General features: G+C 43.3%; 1 protein-coding gene across 2 annotated transcripts in view; it reads left to right on the plus strand.

The window, feature by feature from the left end:
• The window catches only part of cadpsa (Ca2+-dependent activator protein for secretion a), a 511,252-nt gene that overhangs the window by 411,684 nt on the left and 87,451 nt on the right, over nucleotides 1-12,117 (plus strand). For both annotated transcript variants that reach the window (XM_078209519.1, XM_078209518.1), the window contains one exon: nucleotides 724-756. In XM_078209519.1, the coding sequence (XP_078065645.1) occupies nucleotides 724-756 (33 nt within the window). The remainder of the gene's footprint in view (nucleotides 1-723; nucleotides 757-12,117) is intronic.

Genomic DNA, 12,117 nt, shown 5'->3' on the forward strand with positions numbered 1-12,117 from the left:
CAATTACCCACCTTCCTGGTTATCTGCCAGAATTTTGTGGAATAAACCTATGTATGGGATTTCACTTTATTGTACAGCTTGCTAACCTTACAGCTCAAGAAAGGTTAAGTTTAACTTGTGCTTTTGGTATTGGATTTCTCTCCATTCATCCCCATGGGTACAGAGGAATTTTCTCATGAAGAGAGGTTGAGTTGGTTGGGCCTGTACTCATCGAAGTTTAGAAGAGTAAGATTCGACCTGATTGAGACATATGGGATTCTCAGGGAGCTTGACAGGGGAGATGTTGAGAGGACGTTTCTGTTTGTGGGAAAGTCTAGAACCAGAGGACGTAATCTCAGAGTAAGGGATCGCCTATTTAAGAGAGAGTTGAGAAGGAATTTCTTCTCTCAGAAGGTAGTGAATCTGTGGAATTCTCTATTGAAGAGAGCTGTGGAGGCTGGATCGTTAGGTATTTACAAGGCTGGGATGGACAGATTTTTAATCCGTAAGGGAATCTAGGGTTTTGAAGCTAAAGTGGGAAAGTGGAGTTGAGGATTATCATCTCAGATCAGGCATGATCTGATTGAATGGTGGAGCAGACTCAATGGACCGAATGGCCTCCATCTGCTCCTACGTCTTTTGGTCTTATGGTTTCTTAAATGTCTCAAAACTTGCTCACTAAGTTAATATTATATTTTTGCTGTGTATTTTTGTCATCTTCCTTCTTTCTATTTTATTTTAAAGGTGAAAGCAGCTTCCAAGTATGTGGATGTACCTGTAAGTGTGGCTATAATTCTATCAGCTTCTATATTGACATGCAAGTTAAATCCCTGAATTCTGAAACATGTAGATGCTTGACAAAAAAATAATAGGTCCATTTTTACTTGAGTGAAGTTTATCAAACTCAGGCACCAGGGTTATAGAGAGAACTAATGAGACCAGCTGAGACTTATTCTGTCCTTAAGATTGTTTCAAATTATTGTTTTGCTGCAACCTGACTGGATTACAATTTATAGAGAGGCAACAATTCCTCAGAAATGCAGAAGGATTCAATAACAGTCGAGTTCAGGCAGATTTTGCCCAATATTTTTACTTTCAGTCCTGAAGGTGTTGGGAATGTATTTCTATGGGGATGTTGCAGATCATAGTAGCTTGGCTAGAAGAGCCATGAAAGCCCCAGAAAAGCTGTCTGGTTTTTCCTCGCCTAGGCTGGGGCATTGAGGCAATTTCCCAACACTCATTCACCACTATTGAACTCTACAAGAAATGTCTTCACTTCCTAAGTTAACCTCTGGTTCAACACTACACAATTTGGGCGGCACGGTGGTTGGCACTGCTGCCTCACAGCGCCAGGAATTCGGGTTCGATTCCCGGCTTGGGTCACTGTCTGTGCGGATTCGGCACATTCTCCCCGTGTCTGCGTGGGTTTCCTCTGGGTGCTCCGGTTCCCTCCCACAGTCTGAAAAACATGCTGGTTCGGTGCATTGGCCATGCTGAATTCTCCCTCAGTGTACCCGAACAGGCGCCGGAGTGTGGCGATTGGGGGATTTTCACAGTAACTTCATTGCAGTGTTAATGTAAGCCTACTTGTGACTAATAAATAAACTTTAACTTTACTTTTAAAACTCCATTTGTTGTGTGGGCGTGAGCATCTGTGCTAATAGCATAGATTAAACAGGGATTGTGTCTTGAGAATGAAGGTGGGCACATCACTTTGCAGTTGTTATCTAGCTGTTATTAATTCCCTAATCTCCATTCAGCAGCTTTCCCCTGTAACTGCATACATTTCATTGGATTTTAGAAGAAATGTAGAGTAGTTCAGGGTATTTGTCAGTAAACACAAATTGTTATAGGTGCTACAGGAACTCAGGTGAATGCTGTCCATAGTCTGAAAACTAAACTAAATTTTATCTGTGTCCTTACTTTTCTGGAGACTAAATCAAAACGATCATTACTAACTCTCTGTTACCACAAGACGAACTCGCTTAAGTTTCCAGGAAAACATTTAGAAAGCTGTGTGATTACTTACTATTTTGTGGAAAGTTATATAAATTTTCCACTTGATAGAGTGATGCATGTCTAATTTAAATGTTTATTTTCTGAACCCGGCTATAGGTGTTAGTGACTCTAGTGTTTATGATGAAACAATATCAGGAAAAGCAGGCTCTTAAATTTTCTTCAAAGGAATATATTTCAATTCTGCCAAGAAGCCCAACTGATGCAAGCTTGGGAAATATTCTTCTCTTCTGAAAACTTGTCATGTTTCAGTGATTATTTTCCAGCATTCTATAGACTCTGGAAGAGTTCCAGTGAGTTGGAGGGCAGCTAATTTAACCCCACTTTTTTAAAGAAGAAGGAGCGAGAAAACCAGGAATTACAGACCGGTTAGCCTGACATTGGTGGTGGGGAAAATGCTGGAGTCAATTATCAAGGTTACAGTAACTGAGCATTTGGAAAGCGGTGACAGGATCAGCCCAAATCAGCATGGATTCACTAAAGGGAAATCGTGCTTGACAAATCTTCTAGAATTTTTTGAGCATGTCACCAGTAGAGTGGACAAGGGTAAACCAGTGGATGTTGTGTATCTGGACTTTTGAAAGGCTTTTGACAAGGTCCCACACAAGAGATTTGTGAGCAAAATTAAAGCTCATAGTATTAGGAGTAATATATTGACGTGGATAGAGAACTGGTTGACCGATAGGAAGCAGAGAGTGGGAATAAGCGGGTCCTTTTCAGAGTGACAGGCAGTAACTAATGGGGTACTGTGGGAGATCTAGGATACCAGCAACATTAGCACTATTAGGTACTACTTGGTCAACTTGGGTACAAACAGTAGACTCGTAGACACTATGAATGCTCGATCTTACAATCTTTAATTACTTGTGCACAAGGAGAAACAGACTTGCAGCCGTCTGCAGAGTGTTTTGGAAGCAACTTGGCAATTATAGTTAATTACAGCAAATGTTAGCTTTAGGATAGTGATGGAAAAGGATGAGTGGTGTCCCAAGGGTAAGGTGTTGGATTGGGGGAAGGCTAACTTTAGTGGGATTAGGCAGAAATTGGCAGCTCTTGATTGGGAGAGGCTGTTTGAGGGTAAATCCACATCTGGCATGTGGGAGTCTTTTAAGGAACAGTTGTTAGGGCTGCAGGACAGGCATGTGCCTGTAAAAAAGAAGGATAGGAAGGGTAGGATTCGAGAACCGTGGATAACCAGGGAAATTGAGGGACTGGTCAAAAAGAAAAGAGAGGCGTATGTTAGGTCCAGGCAGCTAAAAACGGAGGGAGCTCTAAAGGAGTACAAAGAAAGTAGGAAAGAACTCAAACGGGGAATTAGAAGAGCAAAAAGGGGTCACGAAATGTCCTTGGCAGGCAGGATTAAGGAGAATCCCAAGGCATTTTATTCATACGTTGGGAACAAAAGGGTTGCCAGGGAAAAAATCGGACCACTCAGGGACAAAAGTGGGGAATTATGCTTGGAGCCCAAAGAAGTAGGGGCGATCCTAAATGAATACTTTGCGTCGGTATTCACAAAGGAGAGGGATGTGTTGACTGGGAGTGTCTCGGAGGGGAGTGTTGAACCGTTGGAGAAAATCTCCATTACAAGGGAGGAAGTGTTAGGTTTGTTAGAGAATATAAAGACTGACAAATCCCCAGGGCCTGATGGAATCTATCCAAGGCTGCTCAGGGAGACGAGAGATGAAATCGCTGGGGCTCTGACGCAAATCTTTGTCTCGTCACTGGACGCAGGTGAGGTCCCAGAGGATTGGAAGATAGCTAATGTGGTCCCGTTATTTAAGAAGGGTAGGAAGGATAACCCGGGTAATTATAGGCCGGTGAGCTTGACGTCCGTGGTGGGGAAGTTGTTGGAGACGATTCTTAGAGACAGGATGTATGCGCATTTAGAAAGGAATAAACTCATTAACGATAGTCAGCATGGTTTTGTGAGAGGGAGGTCATGCCTCACTAACCTGGTGGAGTTTTTTGAAGAAGTGACCAGAATGGTTGACGAGGGAAGGGCCGTGGATATCGTCTATATGGACTTTAGTAAAGCGTTTGACAAAGTCCCTCATGGTAGGCTGGTGAAAAAGGTAGGATCTCATGGGATAAAGGGGGAGTGGCTAGATGGGTGGAGAACTGGCTTGGTCACAGAAGACAGAGGGTGGTAGTGGAAGGGTCTTTTTCCAGCTGGAGGCCTGTGACTAGTGGTGTTCCGCAGGGCTCTGTATTAGGACCTCTGCTGTTTGTGATTTATATAAACGATCTGGAAGAAGGTGTAACTGGGGTGATCAGTAAGTTTGCGGACGACACAAAATTGGCAGGACTTGCAGATAGTGAGGAGCATTGTCAGAAGCTACAGAAGGATATAGATAGGCTGGAAATTTGGGCAAAGAAATGGCAGATGGAGTTCAATCCTGATAAATGCGAAGTGATGCATTTTGGTAGAAATAATGTAGGGAGGAGCTATACGATAAATGGCAGAACCATAAAGGGTGTAGATGCGTAGAGGGACCTGGGTGTGCAAGTCCACAGATCCTTGAAGGTGACATCACAGGTGGAGAAGGTGGTGAAGAAGGCATATGGCATGCTTGCCTTTATAGGACGGGGCATAGAGTATAAAAGTTGGGGTCTGATGTTGCAGATGTATAGAACGTTGGTTCGGCCGCATTTGGAATACTGCGTCCAGTTCTGGTCGCCACACTACCAGAAGGACGTGGAGGCTTTGGAGAGAGTACAGAGGAGGTTTACCAGGATGTTGCCTGGTATGGAGGGGCTTAGTTATGAGGAGAGATTGGGTAAACTGGGGTTGTTCTCCCTGGAAAGACGGAGGATGAGGGGAGACTTAATAGAGGTGTATAAAATTATGAAAGGCATAGATAGGGTGAACGGTGGGAAGCTTTTCCCCAGGTCGGTGGTGACGTTCACGAGGGGTCATAGGTTCAAGGTGAAGGGGGGGAGGTTTAACACAGATATCAGACGGACATATTTTACACAGAGGGTGGTGGGGGCCTGGAATGCGCTGCCAGGCAAGGTGGTGGAGGCGGACACACTGGGAACGTTTAAGACTTATCTAGATAGCCATATGAACGGAGTGGGAATGGAGGGATACAAAAGAATGGTCTAGTTTGGACCAGGGAGCGGCACGGGCTTGGAGGGCCGAAGGGCCTGTTCCTGTGCTGTATTGTTCTTTGTTCTCTTTGTTCTAATTTTTCTAATCCTTCATTTGCATACATATTCACCAATCATACCCTAGCTTTCCGCCCTTTCTTATTCGATGAAAAACTGTCTCCTGCTAATCCTTCATTTGCATAGCATGTCCCCATATCTTACCTTTGGTATTCTGTTATGGAAAACTCTGATTTTTCTCATCCTCTGGTGAAGGCCGAAAACAGAATGTATGCAGGTGAAGATTAGCCGTTCATGCTAAATACGCAAGCACTGACCCCATTGAAGGCCTGTATGCTGATGAGCATTTTCCATTGCTTGACAGAGATTTATGGAAGCTTAATTTTAACAATTTAACTTCCACAGTACCACAGGGTTCAGTGCTGGAACCCCAGCTATTCACAATGTACATTAATGATTTGGACGAAGGAATTGAATGCAATATCTCCAAATTTGCAGATAACACTAAGCTGGGTGGCAGTGTGTGCTGTGAGGAGGATGCTAAAAGGCTGCAGGGTGACTTGGACAGGCTGGCTGAGTGGGCAAATACTTGGCAAATGCAATATAATGTGGATAAATATGAGGTTATCCACTTTGGTGGCAAAAACAGGAAGGGAGATTATTATCTGAATAATGGCAGTTTAGGAAAAGAGGAAGTGCAACATGACCTGGGTGTCATGGTGGAACAGGCATTGAAGGATGGCATGCAGGTACAGCAGGTGGTGAGGAAAGCTAATGGCATCCTGGCCTTTGTAGCAAGAGGATTTGAGTATTGGAGTAAAGATGTCTTGCTGCATTTATACAGGGCCTTGGTGAGGCCGCACCTTGTATGTTATGTGCAGTTTTGTTCTCCTAGTCTGAGGAAGGACATTCTTGCTATTGAGGGAATCCAGTGATGGTTCACCAGACTGATTCCTGGAATGGCAAGACTGACATATGAAGGGAGACTGGATCGACTGGGCTTGTCCTCACTGGATTTCAGAAGAATGAGAGGGGATCACATAGAAACATATAAAATCCTGATTCAACTGGACAGGCTAGATATGGGAAGAATGTTCCTGATATTGGGGAAGTTCAGAACTAGAGGTCACAGTCTAAGAATAAGGGGTAAGCCATTCAGGACTCAGATGAGGAAGAACTTCTTCATTCAGAGAGTTGTGAACCTGTGGAATTCTCTACCACAGAAAGCTTTCGAGGCCAGTTTGTTAAAAATGTTCAAGAGGGAGCTAGACCCTTGTGGATAAAGGGATCAATGGGTATGGAAAGAAATTGGGAGTGGGATACTGAAAGTGCATGATCAGTCATGATCCTATTGAATGGTGGTGCAGGCTCGAAGGGCCGAATGGCCTATTCCTGCACCTATTTTCTATGTTTCTAAATACTGCAAAGTAAATCTATTGACTATTCAATAAAGATAACAGGCGAGACTCTCCCATCTTCTCCATAACTTCCCATAAGCGGGAATGGAGAACTTGCTGCTCAGCAAAAACTCCATTCACTGCAGCGGCACCGGAAAATCCCAGCCGTGGATGAGATTGGAGGTTTTCAGAGAACTTGTTTGTTTGGGAAAAACAACAATGATTTACCAAGATATTCTGCCCATCTACCATTGAGTTGGTAGTTAGGAAGGCAAATGCAATGTTAGCATTCACTTTGAGAGGACTCGAATACTAAAGCAGGGATGTACTGCTGAGGCTTTGTAAGATTCTGGTCAGATCACATTTGGAAATTTGAGAGCAATTTTTGGGCCCTGTATCTAAGGAAGGATGTGCTGGCAATGAAGAGGATCCAGAGGAGGTTCACGAGAATGATTCCGGGAATGAAAAGCTTGACGTATGAGGAGCATTTGAGGACTCTGGGTCTGTACTCGATGGAGTTTAGAAGGATGAGGGGGGAATCTCATTGAAACTTACAGAATACCGAAAGGCCTGGATAGAATGGATGTGGGGAAGATATTTCCATTAGTAGGAGAGACTAGGATCTGAGGACACAGTCTCAGAGTAAAGGGACAACCCTTTAGAACTGAGATGATGAGGAATTTCTTCAGCCACTGAGTGGTGAATCTATGGAATTAATTGCCAGAGAAGGCTGGGAAGCCAGGTCATTGAGTGTATTTAAGATAGATAGATTCTTGATTGGTAAGGGGATCAAAGATTATGGGGAAAAGGCGGGAGAATGGGGTTGAGAAACTTATCAGCCATGATTGAATGGCGGAGCAAACCCGATGGGCCGAATAGCCTAATTCTTATCTAATTATTGGTAAATGGCTTTGCGAGATGGATTATATGAATAAGACATTTTCACCTGGTGCATTGTTGAATTATTTCCTCAGCACTGTAGAAGCAGGTGCAAATAATACTGCCATAATCCTGAGAGCCAAATATTATTCCCTTGCTCTGTAATTGTTTGCTTTATGCAAAAATCTTGCAGACTTGCTCCTTCCTAAACCAGGCTCATTTGCACCCTGGAAACTAAACTGAAGTGTGCTAACTAACTGCAATTTATGGTGACTGGCAATCAAATATTCTCCTGAATGGGTACCCTGTGGTCTTAAGTATATCTCATTAGCAAAATCAATTCACAGCACTAGCTTACCAGTACATATTGAGGGTGGAAACTGTAGATATCTGAATGTCACCTCTTGAAAACAGTCTGCTAATGAGTTTATATGATTGGTTTGTGGTGTAAGAAAGCTTTAAATCTACAAGTGAGTTTGAAGATTACATTTTCTGCATTGAGGAAAAAAACAGGTGATAGTTGATTATCTCTTACTGACAAAGTTGTGTGAATTAACTGCCTCGGTAAAAACACAGGAAAATTGCACTGTCTGATTCAGAGCTAATAAGAATGAAATATAAGTACAAAGCATCTTATTAACCTTCAAAGTCATACACAGTTCTGCCTGTTTAATAAGGCATGAACTATATTGGTTGACATACATAGTTGACGTAGGTTTTCTGACAATAGGGTTACTATAATCAGAAAACCTGAGCCGGTAAGTCTTATTTCATTGCAATGCTGAAGACTAGTATTTGCCAACATATGCAGGGGACTATTAACAGGGAGAGGTATTGTCACTGGATTAATAATCCAGAGATGCAGGGTAATGTGCTCTGGAAACCCAGGTGTAAATCTCACCATGGCAAATGGTGGAATTTGAATTTAATAAAAATGTGGACTTAAAGGGATAGCGATGACCATTAAACCATTGTTGATTGTTGTAAAAACCCATCTGGTTCACTAAGGAAAGAAATCTGCCATCTTTGTCTGACCTACATATGATTCCAGATCCACAGCAATGTGATTGACTCTTAAAAATTACTTCTGAAATGAGCAATTAGGGATGGGCAATAAATTCTGGTCCAGTCAATGACACCTACATCCAATGAATTTAAAAAAACACCTAAATTTAATTGTGTCTTGATATCACTTGGCATGAATCAAAGTGATAGAGGATTGGCATCTGTGATGCTGGGGACCTTAGGATGAGGCCAAGTTGGATCATTGACTTCTGGCTTAAGATGGCTGCAGATGTATTTTTGCTATTGATGTGCTGGGCTGTGCCATCACTTGGGTTGGTGGTGTTTTCCTCCTTCAGGAGGAGTGGTGGTTTCTTTATTATCCATCAATATTCGTAACTGGGTGTGCCAGGACTCCAGAGCTTTGATCTGATCCATTGGTTGGGGGGTCACTTGACTGTATCTACAGCATGCTGCTTCTGCATTTTGGAATGCATACATCTTGCTGTTGTCATTTCACCAAGTTGCCACCTTATTTTTAGGTATGCCTGATCTTGGCTGCTAGCTTGCTCATTCACATCTCTCATCGAACCAGGGTTGATCCCCTGTTTGATGATACTGGTAGAGTGAGTGATATGCCAGACCATGCTCAGTTAGGGCACTTGAGAGTTACAAGTTAGCCAGGAAGGACCTAAAGAAAGAGTTAAGAAGAGCCAGGAGGGGACATGAGAAGTCTTTGGCAGGTAGGATCAAGGAAAACCCTAAAGCTTTCTATAGGTGTGTCAGGAGCAAAAGAATGACTAGGGTAAGATTGGGGCCAGTCAAGGACAGTAGTGGGAAGTTGTGCGTGGAGTCTGAAGAGATAGGAGAGGCACTAAATAAATATTTTTCGTCGGTATTCACACAGGAGAGGGACAGTGTTGTCGAGGGGAGTACTGAGATGCAGGCTGTTGGACTGGACGGGATTGAGGTTCATAAGGAGGAGGTGTTAGCAATTCTGGAAAGGGTAAAAATAGATAAGTCCCCTGGGCCGGATGGGATTTATCCTAGGATTCTCTGGGAGGCTAGAGAGGAGATTGCAGAACCTTTGGCTTTGATCTTTGTGTCGTCATTGTCTACAGGAACAGTGCCAGAAGACTGGAGGATAGCAAATGTTGTCCCCTTGTTCAAAAAGGGGAGTAGGGACAACCCTGGCAATTATAGACCGGTGAGGCTTACTTCTGTTGTGGGCAAAGTTTTGGAAAGGATTATAAGAGATAGGATTTATAATCAACTAGAAAGGAATAATTTGATTAGGGATAGTCAACACGGTTTTGTGAAGGGTAGGTCGTGCCTCACAAACCTTATTGAGTTCTTTGAGAAGGTGACCAAAGAGGTGGATGAGGGTAAAGCGGTTGATGTGGTGTATATGGATTTCAGCAAAGCGTTTGATAAGGTTCCCCATGGTAAGCTTTTGCAGAAAATACGGACACATGGGATTGAGGGTGATTTAGTGGTTTGGATCAGGAATTGGCTAGCTGTAAGAACACAGAGGGTGGTGGTTGATGGGAAATATTCAACCTGGAGTTCAGTTACTAGTGGTGTACCGCAAGGATCTGTTTTGGGGTCACTGCTGTTTGTCATTTTTATTAATAACCTGGATGAGGGCGTAGAAGAATGGATTAGTAAATTTGCGGATGACACTAAAGTCGGTGGAGTTGTAGACAGTGCGGAGGGAAGTGGCAGGTTACAGAGGGACAGAGATAAGCTGCAGAGCTGGGCTGAGAGGTGGCAAATGGAGTTTAATGTGGAAAAGTGTGAGGTGATTCACTTTGGAAGGAGTAACAGGAATACAGAGTACTGCGCTAATGGTAAGATACTTGGTAGTGTGGATGAACAGAGGGATCTGGGTGTCCATGTGCATAGATCCCTGAAAGTTGGCACCCAGGTTGATAGGGTTGATAAGAAGGCGTACGGTGTGTTAGCTTTTATTGGTAGAGGGATTGAGTTTCGGAGCCAGGAGGTCATGTTGCAGCTGTACAAAACCCTGGTGCGGCAGCACTTGGAGTATTGCGTACAGTTCTGGCCGCCGCATTATAGGAAAGATGTGGAAGCGTTGGAAAGGGTGCAGAGGAGATTTACCAGGATGTTGCCTGGTATGGTGGGAAGATCGTATGAGGAAAGGCTGAGGGGCTTGAGGTTATTTTCGTTAGAGAGAAGAAGGTTAAGAGGTGACTTAATAGAGGCATACAAGATGATCAGAGGATTAGATAGGGTGGATAGTGAGAACCTTTTTCCTCGGATGGTGATGGCTAACACGAGGGACATAGCTTTAAATTGAGGGGTGAGAGATATAGGACAGATGTTAGAGGTAGGTTCTTTACTCAGAGAGTAGTAAGGGTGTGGAATGCCCTGCCTGCAGCAGTAGTGGACTCGTCAACATTAAGAGCACTCAAATAGTTATTGGATAAACATATGGATGATATTGGAATAGTGTAGATTAGAGGGGCTTTAGATTGGTTTCACTGGTCGGCGCAACATCGAGGGCCGAAGGCCCTGTACTGCGCTGTTATGTTCTATGTTCTATGAGGTTGGATATTGTGCTTTAATATAATTTTGCTGCTGAGCGACCAGAGCACCTCATGGATGCCCAGTTTTGACATGTTCTAGATCCATCACTTTTAGCTCGGTGGTGGTGCCGCACAACATGATGAAGTGTGTCCGCAATGTGAAGACAGAATATCAGCTCCACAAGGATTGTGCAGTGGTCATTTCTACTGTCATCGACAGGTGCATCTGCAATAGGTAGATTGGTGAGGATTAGGTCAAATTCTTTATCCCTTGTGTTGGATCTTGCACCACCTGCTGCAAGCCCAGTCTGCCAATTACATCCTTCAATGTGTCACGCGATCCAGTCATAGCTTCACTTTTACCTTTGAGCAGAACACACGCACTCAAACACATCCTCAAAGATGTAGATTTGTCAAGCATGATTTCCCTTTCTTAAATCCATGCTGACTTTATTTGATTACATCACTGCTATCCAAATGCTTTGCTATGAAATCCTTGCTAATGGATTTTAGCAACTTCCCTACCACCGACATTAGGCTCACTGGTCTATAGTTTTCTCTCTACTTCCCTGTTTTCTCTCAACCTCCTTTTTTGAATAATAGGCTTACGTTAGCTACCCTCAATCTATAGGCACCAGAGTCAAAAGAATTTTGGAAAATGACCACCAATGGATCTGCTATTTCTAGGGCCACATTCTTAAGTACTCTGGGATGCAGATCATCAGGCCTTGGAGATTTATCTGCCTTCAATCCCATTAATTTCCCCAAAATCATTTCTCTACTAATGCTGATTTCCTTTGGCTCCTCACTAAAACTTGTGTTTCTCAGAACTTCCGGTACATTATTCATGTCTTCCTTTGTGAAGACCGAAGCAAAGTAAGAATTTAGTGCCTCAGCCATTTCTTTGTTCCCTGTTATGAATTCCCCCATTTCTGACTGCAAGGAGCCTTCATTGGTTGTTGTCAATCTTTTTTCTCTTTATTTATCTATAGAATGTTTTAGTCAGTTTTTATATTCCCCGCTTGCTTACTTTTATACTATATTTTACTATATTTTATGGGCGGCACGGTGGCACAGTGGTTAGCACTGCTGCTTCACAGTTCCAGGGTCCTGGGTTCGATGCTCGGGTTACTGTCTGTGTGGAGTTTGCACATTCTCCTCGTGTCTGTGTGGGTTTCCTCCGGGTG

The sequence above is a fragment of the Mustelus asterias genome, chromosome 3 (genome assembly GCF_964213995.1).
Source record: "Mustelus asterias chromosome 3, sMusAst1.hap1.1, whole genome shotgun sequence".
Taxonomy (NCBI): Eukaryota; Metazoa; Chordata; class Chondrichthyes; order Carcharhiniformes; family Triakidae; genus Mustelus; species Mustelus asterias.